The following is a 20,232-nucleotide window of genomic DNA, read 5'->3' on the forward strand; positions in this document are numbered from 1 at the left end:
CTAAAGGGAATGAAAGAGAGAGAAAGAGGATGGAGGTGTAAAGAGAAAATTATCAGTAAACTTATTTTTTGTTTGTTTTATTTTCGAACAGATCTGCAAAAATAATATATTGAAAATAGAAAGGGGGAATTTGGTATAAATGTCAAAAACTAATGCTTTAAGTACTTACCACTTAAAGATTAAATTTTTTATAAGCAAGATATGAAGGATTTTCTCAGCCAAATGCAGTGCACGATTTTTTAAAATATATATATATATATGATTGCAAGGTTGTCAAAATTACTTCTTCTTTTGTAAAGTTAATGCCAATACCTACAACTGCAACACTTGTACATTATTTCTAATCTTTTAACTCTGTAAACAGAAATGGATAGACTATCTGTGCACCAGCACTTTAAATTCTCAAAAATCATACACTGCAAATGAAAGCTATATTTAGTATTATGTTCTTGTATGTCTGAATACCACATATATCAAATAAAACATCATAAATGAATTAATTCCTGAGAAATCTTCCAGATATAAGTTTAAATTTCAAAAGTTTTATTTGTTGATGAAAACATGCTCAGTGGTTAAAGTAACAATATCACAGTTGTAATATATGAGATTATGTGTTTGACTCGTACAGGCAAAAGAAAATGATATATATGGGACTTGTTTACACCTGATTTTGTTTGTACTGCATCAGTGTTTCTGCCAGAAAGACATTTTTGGGTATGGCGCTATGTAATTGAATGTAACTACAGTCAATATGGGGTATGGGGGCCTCCCCCAGAAAAAGAAAATGGGTTAAATTTAGGGATAGGGTTACGAAACCCATACAGTAATGATAACAATAATTAATCTTATCAAAAGGTTAACTTTAAAAACAAAATCTGCAAATGTTTTGGGTATGGCACCATAGCCGTTTTACCCTCTGGCAGAAACCATGAAATATTTTGTTCAGTACCACCCTGTGAGTTGTTAAATGCAAGTTTCAGAAATTGACACACATTTCCAAAAACAGTAAATAGTAGTTGCTAATCAATTTTTAACTGTAGTCATCAGAGGAAACTCGTTACATTTTTCCTAAAAAAGCAAGGCATCTTTTATATGCACCATCCCACAGACAGGAAAGCACATACCACAGCCTTTGACCAGTTGTGATGCACTGGCTGGAATGAGAAAAAACCCAATCAGTTGAATACATCCACCGAGGTGGTTCCATCCTGCGACGCAATCACCTCAAGCAAGCACTCACACAATGACTTGAGTTAAATCCCGACACTATAGACACAAACAATATAGTTTAGCCGAGATATACTCAATGGCTTCAGATGATCATTTCAACAATCATAAAACCGAGCATTCAATAATAATTCCAAACATGCTCAAAACAGCCGACCTCAACTCTGATTGTGTCACTTTAACACTGTTAATATTAATCAAAACAGCCGACCTCAACTCTGACTCTGTTACTTTAACACTGTTAATATTTATCAAAACAGCCGACCTCAACTCTGATTGTGTCACTTTAATAATGTTAATATTAATCAAAACAGCTGACCTCAACTCTGATTGTGTCACTTTAACACTGTTAATATTTACCAAAAAAAAGGACTTGAGACATACAAGAACATGTGCAGAAAAAAAAAAAAAAAAAAAAAAAAAAAATTAAATTGAAAAATGACTTAAAACATTTAAATGAGTAAAAACAGCACTGGTACCTTTTCCAAGTCTGCCTGCTCCTCGCGTCCTCCGTTGACACTTGACCTCGGACTGTCGTACAGCTTCTCAATACGAGCCTTGTCATGATGGCGACTTCTCCTCTGCTGCTGAGCATTGAAGGGCAGACCTGACGGAGGGGGTGGCTGGGTCACCTCCAGCAAGGCGGGTGGAATATAAACAGGGTGGGGCGGGATAGGCACCGCCTTCCCCCAACCTAACTTCATTTCAAAGCCCATCACATCTCTCCCTGTATTCAAATGTTCAGAATGCATACAACGTGATGGTTAGCAAATAGTGTACATTATTAACTGGTTTAACATGCAATAATTTAAGTTAATAAATAGACAAGAATTTTTCCATTAATTTTTTTTTAAGGGAAAAGGATAAAGATATAAATAAAACAAGCTTCTTACTTAAAACAATTTTTTTTACAACAATGAGCTCAATTTTTATTATTTTTTATTTCTACTTCTTAAAAATAAACAAACACAAATTTGAATCTGGGGCCCATATTTGTTAAGGTATATTATGTAAAACACATTTTAGCAAAAGTAATGACAAATACCCCATGGTGTTTAAAAACTAGGGTCTGTTACTTTAAAAATATCTCCAAGTTTTGCTTAAAATTATTCAGTCTCAATCCAGATCAATGTTCACTAGTTTTATAACCAATGAGTTTTTGTAGAACATTATTTTACTAAATTTAAACATGTTTTACATTTTCAACACCTTTATAAATATGGGCCTAGATTTCAAGTCATTATTATATGAAAACAAATAATTGCAAAGATGTTGAAGTTAATGAATCTAATAGTCTCCATCATACATGTCTAGCAAAAACACATCCTCAGCTATCACTAAATGTTTTACATAATCACCAAAGCAATAAACTCAGTAGTCTGTCTACATGACAAAAATTAAACCTTGAGTAAATTTAAATTATTTGACTAATGGTTATTGTTAAGAGCTAAATTTGATGCTTAGTTGATCAATATTAAAAGTTTGTTTTGTTTTTGCAGCAATTCAATCAGGTAATCAAATTCAGCTAATTTCAATCTCACTGTTCACCTTTCAGTGACGACATGGCACGTTCTCCATCTTTTCGGTTCATGAAGGCGACAAAACCACAGTTACGTCCCCTTGATCGCTCTTCATCTGTGCGTGGCCACATGATCTTAACGCTGGCAAGTGGTCCGTCCTTTCCAAACACTTCACACAGCTGTTGTTCTGTCATCTGAGGAATAACACCACAATAATCCATCTTTATTGTTTTTAAAACCCAATCAGTTTAATAGATCCACCAAGGTGGTTCGAACCTGCAACGCAAACACCTCAGGCGAGCACTCAACTGACTGAGCTAAACCCCGTCCCTGTTTATTGGTTATTACAGTATTCTTGTATACTAAACAGCAAGGTCTGACTATAGAGAAAAAGATTGTTTTGTTCAACGACACCACTAGAGCACACTGATTTGACAATCATCGGCTATTGGATGTCAAACATTTAGTAATTTTGACATATAGTTTGCTACATTTTTCCATTAGAAGCAAGAGATCTTTTATATACACCATCCCACAGACAAGAGAGCACATACTGCTGCCTTTGATATACAAGTCATGGTGCACTGGCTGGAATGAGAAATAGCCCAAAGGATCCACTGATGGGGATCGATCCTAGATTGATCGTACATCAGGCGAGCACTTATTGTATTTAGTCCAGGGCTTGAACGTAAGAATTTGTTACCTACGGCAATTATAAAAAGTGTTTGCCACAATCAAGGTTCCACGCCACCATTAATTACTCCATGCAGTTCAATAAAATTTCTATGTTAGAATATATTTTGTGAAAAATACAACACTGTCGAGAGGGTCATGTGACTACTAATTTTAGGGAGTGCTCTCAACTGACAAGTACCATAACAAAACTATGAAAATAGGTAGACCACAAAATTGTTCAGTTAGCCACCCTCATGCCAGAGTACCACCTTGTGTTGCTGTTATATAAGTGGCAATATACCACTTGCAGTTGTTATCAGTTCGTACTACATATAACATGTAACTTCAAACCAATGTGTTATTTAAATTCTACAGAGGTCAACCTATGTGTAATCATCAAAGAAAGATTTCAGAAAGCATATCAGAATTTTATATATATTTTTTTTTTTATGAGGAACTATTTCGTAAACCGGACTATATTAACCTTCTGACTACTGCAGGCGAGATATCTCGCCCGACGTCACGTCAGTCGATATACTGTACACTGTATACAGTGCATTCCCCCAATTCATATTTCCCGCCGTTTTGCACATGACACTCACCGGAAACGGAAATATAATTAAAGAAAAAAGATTTTTTTTCAAAATGGTGGCTTTTGTTTTGATTTTTTCGGCAAGTATTTTCGCTTGACAACAATGGTGGCACGTCGCGGTCATTTTCAGGGATCGATAGCCGATTGTGACAGCTAATTTGATAATAAATTTGATCGTTTTACCAACAACGAAAATTACCAAATATTGCAATATGAATCTTAGTTCGGGTTTAAAAAAAAATTCTGGTCAGAAAACCACTGTTATCGGGAATAATGGACATAAATACTGGACAGCTGGCCACAAATGCCCTTAAGTAAACGCAACTTTTTCGATTTTTTGCCTAATTTTAATCACCATTAGCCGATCTAAAATAATAAAAATTACAAAAAAAGACACGAAAATAATACTTACCGATTCAAATATGAACTTTATTTCATGTATTTATAAAACATTTAAGTGAATATATGTGAGTAAAAATTATAAACTTGTACCCACTCGTGGTTTTTGTTAAAAATTAATCCAGTAGTCTAAAGGTTAAGCTGCTACAAGTAATGACACGCCAAATGGTAGTGTAGTGCCTCAAATGTTCCCCACTAAGGAAGAGCGATTTCTACCGTAGGGTTGATGTTTCATATTTAGTATTCAGTATAGCTTTTTCCCCCACTCGGGAAGAGCGATTCCTACCGTAGGGTTGATGTTTCATATTTAGTATTCAGTATAGCTTTTTTCCCCCACTCAGGAAGAGCGATTCCTACCGTAGGGTTGATGTTTCATATTTAGTATTCAGTATAGCTTTTTTCCCCCACTCAGGAAGAGCGATTCCTACCGTAGGGTTGATGTTTCATATTTAGTATTCAGTATAGCTTTTTTCCCCCACTCAGGAAGAGCGATTTCTACCATAGGGTTGATGTTTCATATTTAATATTCAGTATAGCTTTTTTCCCCCACTCAGGAAGAGCGATTCCTACCGTAGGGTTGATGTTTCATATTTAGTATTCAGTATAGCTTTTTTCCCCCACTCAGGAAGAGCAATTCCTACCGTAGGGTTGATGTTTCATATTTAATATTCAGTATAGCTTTTTTCCCCCACTCAGGAAGAGCGATTCCTACCGTAGGGTTGATGTTTCATATTTAGTATTTAGCATAGCTTTCCCCACTCGGGAAGGGCGATTCCTACCGTAGGGTTGATGTTTCACATTTAGTATTCAGTATAGCTTTTTTCCCCCACTCAGGAAGAGCGATTCCTACTGTACGGTTTATGTTTCATATTTAGTATTCAGTATAGCTTTTTTTCCCCCACTCAGGAAGAGCGATTCCTACCGTAGGGTTGATGTTTCATATTTAGTATTCAGTATAGCTTTTTTCCCCCACCCAGGAAGAGCGATTTCTACCGTAGGGTTGATGTTTCATATTTAGTATTCAGTATAGCTTTTTTCCCCCACTCAGGAAGAGCGATTCCAACCGTAGGGTTTATGTTTCATATTTAGTATTCAGCATAGGTTTTTCCCCCACTCGGGAAGGGCGATTCCTACCGTAGGGTTGATGTTTCATATTTAGTATTCAGTATAGCTTTTTTCCCCCACTCAGGAAGAGCGATTCCTACCGTACGGTTGATGTTTCATATTTAGTATTCAGCATAGGTTTTTTCCCCACTTGGGAAGGGTGATTCCTACCTTAGGGTTGATGTTTCATATTTAGTATTCAGTATAGCTTTCCCCACTCGGGAAGAGCGATTCCTACCTTAGGGTTGATGTTTCATATTTAGTATTCAGTATAGCTTTCCCCACTCAGGAAGAGCGATTCCTACCGTAGGGTTGATGTTTCATATTTAGTATTCAGTATAGCTTTTTTCCCCCACTCAGGAAGAGCGATTCCTACCGTAGGGTTGATGTTTCATATTTAGTATTCAGCATAGGTTTTTTCCCCACTTGGGAAGTGTGATTCCTACCTTAGGGTTGATGTTTCATATTTAGTATTCAGTATAGCTTTCCCCACTCGGGAAGAGCGATTCCTACCTTAGGGTTGATGTTTCATATTTAGTATTCAGTATAGCTTTCCCCACTCAGGAAGAGCGATTCCTACCGTAGGGTTGATGTTTCATATTTAGTATTCAGTATAGCTTTTTTCCCCCACTCAGGAAGGGTGATTCCTACCTTAGGGTTGATGTTTCATATTTAGTATTCAGTATAGCTTTCCCCACTCGGGAAGAGCGATTCCTACCGTACGGTTGATGTTTTATATTTAGTATTCAATATAGCTTTCCCCACTCGGGAAGAGCGATTCCTACCGTACGGTTGATGTTTCATATTTAGTATTCAGTATAGCTTTCCCCACTCGGGAAGAGCGATTCCTACCGTACGGTTGATGTTTTATATTTAGTATTCAGTATAGCTTTTTTCCCCCACTCAGGAAGGGCGATTCCTACCGTACGGTTGATGTTTTATATTTAGTATTCAGTATAGCTTTTTTCCCCCACTCAGGAAGGGCGATTCCTACCTTAGGGTTGATGTTTCATATTTAGTATTCAGTATAGCTTTTTTCCCCCACTCAGGAAGAGCGATTCCTACCGTAGGGTTGATGTTTCATATTTAGTATTCAGTATAGCTTTTTTCCCCCACTCGGGAAGAGCGATTCCTACCGTACGGTTGATGTTTCATATTTAGTATTCAGTATAGCTTTTTTCCCCCACTCGGGAAGAGCGATTCCTACCGTAGGGTTGATGTTTCATATTTAGTATTCAGCATAGCTTTTTTCCTCCACTCAGGAAGAGCGATTCCTACCTTAGGGTTGATGTTTCATATTTAGTATTCAGTATAGCTTTTTTCCCCCACTCGGGAAGAGCGATTCCTACCGTACGGTTGATATTTCATATTTAGTATTCAGTATAGCTTTTTCCCCCCACTCGGGAAGAGCGATTCCTACCGTACGGTTGATATTTCATATTTAGTATTCAGTATAGCTTTTTTCCCCCACTCAGGAAGAGCGATTCCTACCGTACGGTTTATGTTTCATATTTAGTATTCAGTATAGATTTTTTCCCCCACTCAGGAAGAGCGATTCCTACCGTACGGTTGATGTTTCATATTTAGTATTCAGCATAGGTTTTTTCCCCACTCGGGAAGGGCGATTCCTACCTTAGGGTTGATGTTTCGTATTTAGTATTCAGCATAGCTATTTTCCCCACTTGGGAAAGGCGATTCCTACCTTAGGGTTGATGTTTCCTACGTATATGTTTGTTGTGTTCTCATCGCCAGGGTCTCCCCATGATCCGGGTGCACCACGATCTCCTGAAAGCAATACATACAGTACAACATTAAATTTGCATGTGATTAACTAGATAAAGAAATGCTAAATTAAGGTTTTTTGACCACTACATACTTTGATGGATACATACTGAAGACTATGTATGGTTTAGTGCCACATGTAAAATTAATTCCTTCAAACTTTTTTTAACTTTAATTAACAGAAACAAAACAACAAAATAATTGATTAATTTTGTTTTCCTTTCCTGGTAAATCAACTATTTTCATTTTATTCCATAAAAATAAATTATTTTACAATTTTGTGGAAAGATGCAACACCAACAAACCTTACTTTTGTGTTTAGTTTCCATCAATTTGGGATTTAAATACTGACGTTTGACAACTATGATACTTTATTGAATATCTTTGTAACAGCACAATAATAAAAATAGACTATCGGATTTTTGAAATTCAAGGCAAGTTCACCGACGTAAATATTTAAAAACAAGCATTTTTAGAGTACTGCTAAAGCAATACATGTCCCCTGCCGGACCCAACAAACATTTGTATATCCTAAGTTCAAGGGCCATAACTCATTGAAAAATGGGTAAATCGTCATGAAAGTCAAAGTTGATCTGTAACAATACATGATAAAGCTACACAAAAAAAATTCAGCTCAATATCTTGAGGTATTATGAGAGAAAAAACCCAGTCTAAGCTCAAGGTCCATAAAAATGGGTAAATCACAATGAAAGTTGAATTTGATCTGTAACAGAACATGATAAAGTCATACACAAAATGTCAGCTTAAAATCTTGAGGCATTGTAAAAATATTGCAAAACTATATGTGGGACAGATGGAAGGACAGACAAATGGAAACGAAACCTATAGTCCCCTTCAGTCGGACTGGTCGGGGACTAAAAAACCAAAATCAGATTGACAAATGAATATACAATATTGACAATATGATAAATCACGCCAACCTTGGACATCCGATTTTGTCTGAAAAGAAAAGCTAGTTACCTGGACCTTTAAGAGAGGGTGGACCAACATCCATGGGGTCAACGTCGGGGATGTCTGGAACGTTAACTGTCGGATTCTGCTGAGAAATGCTGCGGAAAGCTCTCTTCAGCTTGTGTCGCTCTTGTCTCTCCTCCTGAATTCTGAAAGTTAACAAAATATCTTAATAACAATATCAAATATAAATCCAATAACCGTGAGTCAGTTTACTTGTAATTAAAACTGACGGGACCCACACCCCCCCCCCCCCCCCCCCCCCCCGCTGAAGATTACAATTTATAACTTAAAATTTGGATACTATGAACCAAGATGTCTCAATGACACTGCCAAGTCACTGAGAAATTAACAAGTTACTCGATGTTTCAGAGCTTCCGTGAATAATTCATGACACAGATATAAGACAGATAGACAAGACTACTCACTGTTTGAGCTCTTCTTTGAATAATTCAAGATTACTCTTCTTCTTCTCATCCATCTTCTTTTTGGCCGATTTCTGAAACATACAGTCATTAATAATCAATATGCAAGTAACACTAACATCATGGGGGGTGGGTGAGTGATGGGGAATGAGAGTGACAGCTCCCTTTAAATGGCAACGTCTGTGACATTTCTACTGTAGCTCCTCTCTTCTAAATTACTTAACAGTTACAATGTTGGAAACACTGTGTGACAAACTGACAAGAAACCTATAGTCCTTCCCACAAGGAACTCCTTTTTTCCCCCATACTATAGAATTTACTACAAATTATTTCTGATCCGATTGTTTTCTAAATTGCACACAAAAATGGTATATTTTTGTTATTTTCAAACTATTTTTACTTTTCTTCTTACGTCAAACCATAATGAAATTATTTACAAAAAACATTTTTGTAACAGGATGGAAAAGACCCTTCAACTAAGTTACTTAACAGTTACAATGACACCATTATAGCATATTGATTTATTAGTTATCAGCTATTGGATGTTAAACATTTGCTATTTTTTTTACATGTAGTCTTATAGAAGAAACCTGCTACATTTTTCCATTAGTAGCAAAGGATCTTTTATATGCACCATCCCTCAAACAGGATAGCACATATCACGGATTTGATATACCATGGCCTTTGAAATACCAGTCATGGTGCACTGACTGGAACGAGAAATATAGGACACTACAAACCGCAGCAGCCAATCTGTGACTTGGGCTGTCTTCATCCTGACTGCGCGGCTCCTTGTTCGACTGGAATGTTGATGCGAGTTCGGCCAGCTTCGATGTCGGTCGATACAGCTTACCCTTCTCCTGCTTTGCATCACCTACTGGAAGGAAATGTTTTTTTTTAACAATGCACTCAACACATTGTATTTACGGTTATATGGCATCAAACATATGGTTAAGGACCACACAGATAATGAGAGAGGTAACCCGCTGTCGCCACTTCATGGGCTACTCTTTTTGATTAGCAGCAAGGGATCTTTTATATGCACAGTCCCACAGACAGGGTAGTACATTACCACGGCCTTTGATATACCAGTTGTGGTGCTCTGGATGGAACTAGAAATAGCCCAATGGGTCTACCGATGGGGATCGATCCCAGACCGACCGCACAGCGAGCATGCACTGTACCACTGGGCTACGTTCTGCCCTGCATCACCTACAGATACATACAACACATAACCATGTTACTAAAATAAACATAACCTCACCATCAGTTAATTTATCTTAATACATAAAGGATTCGTCACAGTCTTTTTCACTATTTATTGCACTTGTTTCGTTTGCGCATGAACATACTATTCGAATGTTACATGGTCTGGTGGTATATTATTCTTGAGCAAAATAAACTTGTGCAATAAATAGGAAGCGAAAACCTAGCGTGCCTCTTTCAAAAAATTTACAATTTGATTGCATTCTACACTATAGACCCGGGGATTGACTTTAGTCCATGCTTGAATGACATACACATTTTCATAATAATATATATTTTTAATTACAATTAAAAATTACATCGCAATTGTCTGCAACACAGAAACATATTTGACTAGCAAACCATGATATTTGTGTCACAGTTTGCGAATAGATATCGCTTATTTCGCACCCTGGGATAGTACATACCATGGGTTTTGTTACACCAACTGGAACGAGAAATAGCCCAGTGGTCCCACTGACGGGGATCGATCCCAGACCATCAGTGCATCACGCAAGTGTTTTACCACTGGGCTGTCTCGCTCTCATGTGTCTGTTAGACAAGGTTTGACTGTACCAGGGCTAGCTTTGTCACTTGCCAATTTTAAGAAAAATAAAAAAAATAAAAAAACTATTTGACGAAAAAAATGTGTAGGAAAATAACAAGGTTTTGCATTTTTTTAAAGATAATTTGCCGAGATATTTTGCTCACCCAGAGCTAGCACTGCTGTACTCACCTTTGTCAGCATTCACTGTTCCTCCCTTCACCCACGTCTTGCCGCCCGCGTGTTTGTGGGAGTCCTCAAACGAGGCAACAAATTCCCGGTACACTTGAGCCGTCGCTTCTTCATCTCGCTAGGAACAAAAGAAAATAATGTGTACTTAATAACGACATCACATACAGTTATAGTTTCGCTCGAGCCTCGTTCGCGTAAGTATAGTTTGCTTAACCCATTTTTATTAACATGCACAGTAACGTCTTAGTAACCCAAATGACAATACTGAACTTCTTATTTTGATGCCTGAAGTTAAAAGTTTTTCTGTTTAACGACACCACTAAAACACATTGATTCATTAATCATTGGCTACTGGATGTCAAACGTATGTATGGTTTTTTTTTTTTTTTACCACAATCTTAGAGGAACCTGCTACATTAGCAGCAAGGGATCTTTTATATGCAATTTCTTTCATAGACAGGGCATCACATACCACAGCATTTGATATAACAGATGTGGGTCATTGGTTGGGACGGGACAAAAAACAAATCAGAGAATGGGTCGACTGAGGTGGTTCAATCCTATTATGAAAGCACATCAGGCGAGCACTCTACCGACTGAGCTAGTCCCCCCCACCCCAAACAAGGTATTAAAAATGCCATCCATGATAAAATCCATATGACATAGTATCACCTACCATCACCATTCTATTCCATAGTAACGTTGCTAATAAAACAAAGTAATGAATCCATATAGTTTTACACAGCATCAATGCTAACCTTTTTGCGTAATTCTTCTTGTTCTTTCTTTGTGAGTGTTTTCTTCAAATTCATATTTCCAATCTCAAACATCTTTAGTTTACTTTCTGATATTGCCTGGAAAAGACAAAAACATACAAATGACGATGATGAAACAATATTCTTTCTAGCAGGAGCAAAGGAAATAAATATGTTTTTAAATGGGAATTACATGTATGTGGCTGCTCCACAATTATGTAATGTAACAGGGAACATTTTGTTCAGTATCGTGTCGCGATTCACTACGCAAGTTTCAGACATCGCTACACAATTTTTAAACATTAAACAGTAGTGGTAATGAAGTTTCAATTGACTAAAAATATCGCTGAAAACAAAATGATCCCGATTTAATGCTCTATCGTATGCAGGCCCTAATCTAGAATTGAAAAAGTAGGAGAAATGACTTCTTCCTTCCCCCAAAAAAGGAGAGAAGTTTGATAAAAATAGGCGAAGTGAATATATGTATTGGTACATTTCGTAACATTTCGCCCTGTTCCGCATTTAATCAGAAAAATTCCAAGTCAATATACATAAAACTGGTTGCAACTATGTCTTTTTTAATAAAAATATAGAACCCTGTAAATCTGTGGGAAAATTTTTTTGTGTGTGCCCAGAACGATATTTTTTTTCTCAATGTTTCTTTCACTGTTGTTTTTTTTGTTTTTTAAATTTTGATGACAATGATGTTATGTCAGGAATCTAATTAGATTATCATAATTTTTGTTTACAGGAATATTACGGGAACTGGATTCCATTGTCCCTTCTGTTTACATCAAAATAGTTGTACAATGTGACCTAAGTCCGAACCAAATTGATGACAACTACGATAAATTACTCTCCTACATAAGTACCTTTAATTACCATTAGATTTTCTCCAAGTTTTGTCCAAACATAAATCATGAAAAAAAAATTAATACATTGACATGGATTCCACCTATTAGACTGAAAGAAAGAATTTTTTTATTTAACAACACACTCAACACATTTTATTTACGGTTATATGGCGTCAGACATATGGTTCAAGGACCACACAGATTTTGAGAGGAAACCCGCTGTCGCCACTACATGGGCTACTCTTTCCAATTAGCAGCAAGGGATCTTTTATTTGCGCTTCCCGCAGGCAGGATAGCACAAACCATGGCCTTTGTTGAACCAGTTATGGATCACTGGTCAGTGCAAGTGGTTTACACCTACCTATTGAGCCTTGCGGAGCACTCACTCAGGGTTTGGAGACGGTGTCTGGATTAAAAATACCATGCCTCGACTGGGATCCGAACCCAGTACCTACCAGTCTGTAGACCGATGGCCTAACCACGACGCCACCGAGGCCGGTTATAATACTGAAACCATATCACCAATATCCACTTTCTCCTAGGACAAAAGACATGCAATTTTTCACCATCTGGCACTTTGGTTTTTTTATGGAATATTCTTCAAGAGGGGTGGAAGCCTCCTAATTATGTGACATAATTAATCTTATGAGTATATATTGATTTACTTATGAATGGGAACTTCTCCCCCTGTACAACCCCCCCACACCGAATTAGTATTTTTTGAATGTAGATACTTAAATTAAATGTATATATTCCATGATATTGTGTATTTAATTATTTTTATTTATTTATTTATTTATTAAAATTTATGTCATTTTATAAATTAAATAAATAATTTTAAATTTTAAATTTTTGCAAATGTAAATAATAGCTTGCAACCTTTAAACTAATAAAAGACTGGTTACAGTTTGGCATATTATGCTTGCACTGTACTAATATTAGTATTAGAGTAACAAATCTTTGGGTTCCGTTGCAAAAAAGAAAATGGCAGCGATACAATGAACTTTTGTTTTTTCAATGTTTACACTTGAATATAGTTACATCGATAGGTATATTGATGTCATGGATGGGTCAAAGATTACTGGTGGCCAACTATTTGTTGCCGATATATTGCATGTGACAGCAAAATGTAAGAAGTAACTTGTAAATGTTTATTTTGTTTTCGTACAATCGTAGCATTGTAGATTGAAAAAAAGAAATGTTTTGACGACTTGCCATAGGGATGGCACACAACAACTTTTACTGGCCCGAATCCAAAAAGCACTGACCTCGGGCATCGGGCCACCGTATTCTAGAACCTCTGGTTTCATTAAAAATTTATTTAATCTCTTCACAGCAAAACTGGCATGAGTATTAACATTTGTTGGTTGATTTTAATAATAAATTGATCAAGGTAAAACATTAATTCATCAAATCAATCGGTCATTACAATGCGCGTGCACAGAAACCATTTCCCGTTAATAGGCAGGTTCGAGATTATACATCAAGAATACAGTCTAACACCAAAGAAAAAACACTTAGACATATGGCGACAAAGTGCCATGTGATCTATGACAATAAACAAGTCGGGATCTTGACGTCTGTTGTATGATTTCGTTTTTGAAATAGGATTAGGTCAAAAATATTACGACGACTTCGACTTCTCACTACTGCTAATAACTCGGCGACTTGAGTAGACTCTCGGCAAACAAAATGCTCATTTCGCCGACAAGATTAGGGTCTGGTGGAGTTAGATTTTATGAAAATATATAGCTGGTTTAAACAATATTTATTTGCCAAAACAACATACTGGGATTAGTCAACAGGCTTAGCCTATATTAAGACCTCTCCCTACAATTTACATGCGGATACATGTTTAGATACCACAGACTATAGTAGATTTAAAGGAGGAAGAAAAGAAGAGGGGATAGAGTGAAAGGTGTAGGTATAGTAAATAAAAAACTAAATACTTTTCTTTGGTTTTGGGAATTTCTAGCCAAAACATTAGTGTAAACTTTAGCAGAAACGTTTAGTAGCAGTTATGTATTTTAAAGTAGTTTTAATTATTTTTTCATTTTCTTTTTCACTAAATTCTGAATTTCCCAACAGAATCTGCTTATAATTTAGATGTAAATAGTTTGACATGAAATTGTTTCTTTGTTCATCGTATAGGGGACAGTGGAGAATGAAATGATTTGTATCTTCTATTGGATGGCCACAAGAACAAGACGGATCATCTGAGATATAACGAAAATTTTTTATATGACTATTAAGATCACTGATGTCTAGTCGAAGTTTACAAGTGGAGTATCTGCTCAAGTCTAGAACCCAGATATGGGCCGGACTCTGTTACCACAGAAGTGTGCAATGTAGTACACTTGTAATGCATATAGTTGGTGAAATTGTTGGCCCAAGAATAGAACAAGTATGACTCGTGGTTTTCCGTTTTTAAAAAAAGGAGCTATTTTCAGCTTCATGTTTTTGTAAATTCCGTTTCAGACTACAATATGTAATTAACATTTGAACTAACACAAGTTGTGACAAATTAAAGGGTCCGAAAATGTACTGGTGTTAACATGCGTCGCTATTTGTCATTAAATCAAAGTAAGCCTACATATTAGTTGCGAAAAATCACATCAGGAGCAAAGGCTACAATTGTAATAACTACATAAAGCATGACTGTCCAACAATTAAGTGCACTGCTTTATTCAATGGGGCTTAGGGTTCACAAAACGTAAACATTTATTTTATCATCGCAACGTTCAGCCAACTGTTTTTTTGCTAAATGTTTGCAAACCTATTTTGACTGGTGGTTCCCAAAATGGTCATTCGGTTTAATGTGTAGCGTAAAAATTTGTCTTCCGAGACAAGTGTTAGCGACAAACCGCTGGCTAAGCTTACTCCTGGAAAATAAAAACCTGTTCCATCTGCGCAGGCGCAACAGACTAAGTAGAAAACCAGCCCCAAGTTCAGTCAGCAAACGTTTCGCTAACGTTCGCAAAATATTTGATTGGTTCCCAGTGTGACCATTTGGTTTACCGTGAAGCGCATAATCCAGTCTAGCGTTTGCCAATAGTACTGCGCACGGGTCAAGCGTCAGTTTTACAGCATGTGGCAATAGTAAAATAGTATTTTTTTATTTATTTTTAACTTCGCGGAAAATCGTAATTCCGTTTCCAAATGTAAATTCTGTTTCACAATGGGAATTCCGTCCATTTTCTGCGATCGCGGAAAATCACTGGGTCTACCAGTGAGTGTGCTCATGAATCAAAACAAAATATATTTTAAAAACAAAGGCAATGAGCAGTAATGGACGCCGTATTCGTGGGAAACTCAGTTTTCCTGAAGAAATTAACCCATATAAGCCGAGCTATACATTCAGACAAGAACCAAGAAAATATGAACTGGAGTCTGAGCAACTGTGGCGAAAACAGACGTCGGAAATGAGGGTAGTAAATGTCGCATGCGATGCACGACGCCTTGTTTTGCAACCACTGGTTTTCAGTGAACACTTTTTATTGATCTGAAAATTACTTAATATGTTTTACAAGTTTTTACAAACATTTTATGATTTTATTTTCAAAAGAAGAATTTGATGTAAATTATTGCATGGAGTGTACCTACACTACATTACCATAACAAGGACAAAAAATAGATTAGCCAATGAAACTATTGAAAACATATGACATTTGTCAAAATATAGCAGAAACACCTGTTACGTCCTGTAGGCTGTACGACTTATTGTCCGAACCAAATTGTTAACAACTACGATAAATTACTCTCCTACCTTTAATTGCTGTTAGATTTCCTCCAAAGTGTGTCCAGACACAAATCTTGAAAAAAACATTACAATGACACACATTCCACATACCAGATAATAACCATGTCACCTATATCGACTTCGCTGAGAGCGCATAGGGAAAAAAGCATGTAATTTTGTATCAGCTGCCATTTTGACTTTTTATGGAATATTCTTCAAGAGGGGTGAAAGGATAGGACTTAATCTAACAACATCATAACATGTTATGATATAAAAGCAAACGTGATGACGTCATATTATTAAAAAAAAATATTATTATTATTTTAAAGATACCACTAGAGATCATCGATTTCATATTAATTGTGTCACATACTTTGGAGGCTTTCACCCCTCTTGAAGAGTATTCCATAAACAAGCAACATGGCAGACGGCAGAAAACTGCATGTATTTTTCCCTATGCAATCTCAGCAAAGACAATATCGGCGACATCGTTGCAATCTTGTGTGTGGAATCTGTATATTTGTAGTGGGGTTTTTTTTACGATTTGTGTTTGGACAAACTTTGGAGGAAATCTAACGGCAATTAAAGGCAGGAGAGTAATTTTTTGTAGTTGTTAACAATTTGGTTCGGACAATAGGGCTTAGTTTGTTGGAGGAAAATGTTACGTTCGTGGGAGATTATTACTGTTTTTCATAATAAAATAATGTTACTTGAGATAGGTAAAGTATTACTGTATTTACGAAGTATTGTTTTTATTATATTTGATTTTTTTGCTTATTGTATAGCATGAGTTCAACCGGTAACCCCTTTTCAATGGTTAGCCTAAGGTTAGTTATAGTGTTAGTATAGGAGAGGTACGGGTCGAGCTCTTTCCCAAAATGACTATCATTCTTGTTATATTCAAAAAGTGTCCGGTTACCCTATTAAATCATAAAATCAAGTCATTCACTCATTGATCTGTTCATTGCTAAGCCTAATCATGGCTAATGCAAACTGCAATGCTACGATCAGCACTGCTGCGAAAAAAAGGAATTCTGGAAAGAATGCATCAAACAATTGCATGTTATCAACTTTATTTGATGAACAATATCATTAAGTTGTACAAGAATAGAACAATGATAAAAATTACACTTACTTTGGTTGATCCGGGGGTTAATCTATCCCCCTTCATCCCCCAAGGTAATTTGTCAGCCATTTTGGGTGTGCGGCGTCTTTCTTTCCGAAAATTCTAGAAATTTCCTCCATTCATTTCAAAGATCCAGCATCTGTCTTTCTTGTTTTAGAGCAGATTGATTTATTAATCATCTGCTGTTGAATGTCAAACATTTGGTAATTCTGATATATAAGTTTAGAGGAAACCCGCTACATTTTCCCATTAGACTAAGTAGCAAGATATTTTCATATGCACCATCCCTCCACCATTTGAATGCGTTCTACATGATGTGTTCACTAGCTAATTATTTATTTTATATATATTTATTATTATTATTATTATCATCATCATCATTATTATTAAAATATGTATGTGTGTGTTTTCTTGAGAGCATCTTTTTGTTGAAAACTGTTTTAGTTTACAAGAAGATAGCGATTTTAGATTTTAAATAAATGTTTTTAAACTGTCACAAAGTAAATAATACTATGCCTATATTAAGTTATTTATGTTATTATATTTGTTCAGTTTATAGAAACTACGCAAGATGGAGCCCTCTGATGGCAAAAAAAATAAAAATAATTAATTATGAATTAAAACAGGCGTCAACTAGAGCAGGTTTAACGGTATAAATTTACCTTTGTTTGACTCCCAATAGCCGATGTAAATATTTTTGCAATGGTGTCATTAAAACTACATTCCCTGGAATAGTTTTATTATTTAAGCATATAGAACAGAAAATCCAATTACGTTTGGTGCACCGCACTACGCTGCCTTATCCAGGTAAAAAAAACAAAGCCATTATTTTGAAAGTGGGGCAAATTTAATTGTTTTGATTGAGGGGTCATCTCATATCTCCAAAACATATTTATATCCATAGAGATATGGTACAACGCCTTTCTAGGGGTCGGTCAGTGGGGGATTTGCCTTGAAAATTTGACAGTGGCCAGCTGTTGGCATACGCGTTACATGTAAGGGGTGTTGCTAATTACGTAACGCTCTATAGGTAGAGGAAGAGGGTATTGTGTTCGATTTACGTAACATTTTTCAAGACTAGATCTATATGTTATTTGTATTCATTACTTAGACCTAAAAAGGTGGGTTTTTGGAAATGCGCGGTCAGTCTAGGATCGATCCCCATCGGCGGGTATACAAAAAGACCATGGTATGTGATATCCTGTCTGTGGGATGGTAGGCTTACATATAAAATAAAATAAAATGTAGCGGGTTTCCAAGGCGCGTGTGCAGGGATTTCAGCGGGGTTGGGGTTATAGACTGTGTTGAGCAAAGTTTATATGGGGCCATGCTCCCCCCAAAAATACATTTCAATTTTTTTTAAGCTTGGGCAAGTAAGGGTTTCGACCTCCAATACCCTCCCCCTGCACATGCACCCGATTCCTCTCTAAGACTATATGTCAAAATTACCAAATGTTAGACATCCAACAGCAGATGGAAGAAAGGATAGGATATGTTTTATTTAACGACGCACTCAACACATTTTATTTACGGTTGTATGGGGTCGGATGATTATTAAATCAATATGCTTTATCTTTGATGTCGTTAAACACCCCCCCCCCCCCCAACTTTACCCTTTCCAAACGAAATAATATTTATTTGAATTAATTGTCTACTTTAACCGGCCTCGGTGGCGTCGTGGCAGGCCATCGGTCTACAGGCTGGTAGGTACTGGGTTCGGATCCCAGTTGAGGCATGGGATTTTTAATCCAGATACCGACTCCAAACCCTGAGTGAGTGCTCCGCAAGGCTCAATGGGTAGGTATAAAACCACTTGCACCGACCAGTGATCCATAACTGGTTCAACAAAGGCCATGGTTTGTGCTATCCTGCCTGTGGGAAGCGCAAATAAAAGATCCCTTGCTGCTAATCGGAAGAGTAGCCCATGTAGTGGCGACAGCGGGTTTCCTCTCAAAATCTGTGTGGTCCTTAACCATATGTCTGACGCCATATAACCGTAAATAAAATGTGTTGAGTGCGTCGTTAAATAAAACACTTCTTTCATTGTCTACTTTAGTATAATTTATTTTAAAAATATATGTATACATGTGTGACGATACATGCTCTTAATTTCTTTTCGCCCGTGGCGATATTAATTGTTTTAGAGGGCCGTGTGCAGTTCCATATGCACTTAAGCCCAGGTGGCCAGTAGTTACGTAATACCTCCGCGAGTGCGGTTTTTACAACCGTGATTTTGGCAACTGGCGACAGAATGTCTGGTCATCTAAGGAAATATACCGACTCTGGGAGAGGTGGAAATATCAGATGATACGTGAGGTACCGCGATATTTGGTTTTATAATAAATAGCTAGGGTTTTAGAGATATCGGGGAGAAACATAAGGAAGGCTCCAGGGGATCGCTGTCCGTCCGGACTGATAAATAATTTTATTTCTGCTCTGTGTATAACCTTGATGTGATTGATGTGACTTTAAATATTTTAATACTGTATTATACCAATATTATTTAGACGGTGCTGCCGGTCATCTGACGCAGTAAACTGTAGGCTCGCTGTCTAAATAAATATATAAAGCTTAGCCAGTCATCCTAGAGGACCTAGGTAAACTGTAGGTTATTGTCTTTATTGTGATAGGTACCAGTATTAAGTCTGTATTACAAGGTTACTGAATGAGTAGTTAAGGGTTAATTAAAAATTAACCAGTTAGGAATAGAGTTGTAATTCCTTTATTAATTAAGTTCTCCTGGAAGCGTTTCTCAATTATCACACGTGTGGGTGTTGTGTCACGGTGAAGTGATTAGCATATTGTGTAAACTAGACACCTAGAGCTTAACTAATTAAGTGATCAGTTCTGGATTGTTATTATTTATTGTTGTTAATTAACTACTGCGGCTGTACATTTGTCAGCGTAGGTTAATACAGATTCCAAAGTGTATTGTGTTTTTGTTGTGTTTTCTAGTGAACTAAACGTGCTATATTATATATACTTTATATAAGATCTTATCTCTGATCATACCTAGACGAGCCAGCGGGTATAACTGCCTGTTGCAGAGAGATCTAATAGATATACAGTTAGGAGAGATAT

At 36.7% G+C, this 20,232-nt stretch overlaps 1 protein-coding gene across 2 annotated transcripts in view; it reads right to left on the reverse strand.

Annotated features, from left to right (window-relative positions):
* Window positions 1-17,240, reverse strand: part of LOC121372252 (U2 snRNP-associated SURP motif-containing protein-like) — a 55,417-nt gene extending 38,177 nt beyond the window's left edge. The window contains exons 1-9 of one of the 2 annotated variants that reach the window (XM_041498551.1): window positions 17,161-17,240; window positions 11,436-11,531; window positions 10,678-10,795; window positions 9,437-9,570; window positions 8,700-8,770; window positions 8,281-8,420; window positions 7,220-7,302; window positions 2,776-2,941; window positions 1,707-1,954 (exon numbers count right to left, since the gene is read on the reverse strand). In XM_041498551.1, the coding sequence (XP_041354485.1) occupies window positions 1,707-1,954; window positions 2,776-2,941; window positions 7,220-7,302; window positions 8,281-8,420; window positions 8,700-8,770; window positions 9,437-9,570; window positions 10,678-10,795; window positions 11,436-11,531; window positions 17,161-17,220 (1,116 nt within the window). In that variant the 5' untranslated portion in view covers window positions 17,221-17,240. Of the gene's footprint in view, window positions 1-1,706; window positions 1,955-2,775; window positions 2,942-7,219; window positions 7,303-8,280; window positions 8,421-8,699; window positions 8,771-9,436; window positions 9,574-10,677; window positions 10,796-11,435; window positions 11,532-17,160 lie in introns of both variants that reach the window. The other variant, XM_041498546.1, reaches the window with a different exon arrangement.
* Between the last annotated feature and the right edge of the window lie 2,992 nt (window positions 17,241-20,232).

Source organism: Gigantopelta aegis, chromosome 1 (assembly GCF_016097555.1).
Source record: "Gigantopelta aegis isolate Gae_Host chromosome 1, Gae_host_genome, whole genome shotgun sequence".
NCBI lineage: Eukaryota > Metazoa > Mollusca > Gastropoda > Neomphalida > Peltospiridae > Gigantopelta > Gigantopelta aegis.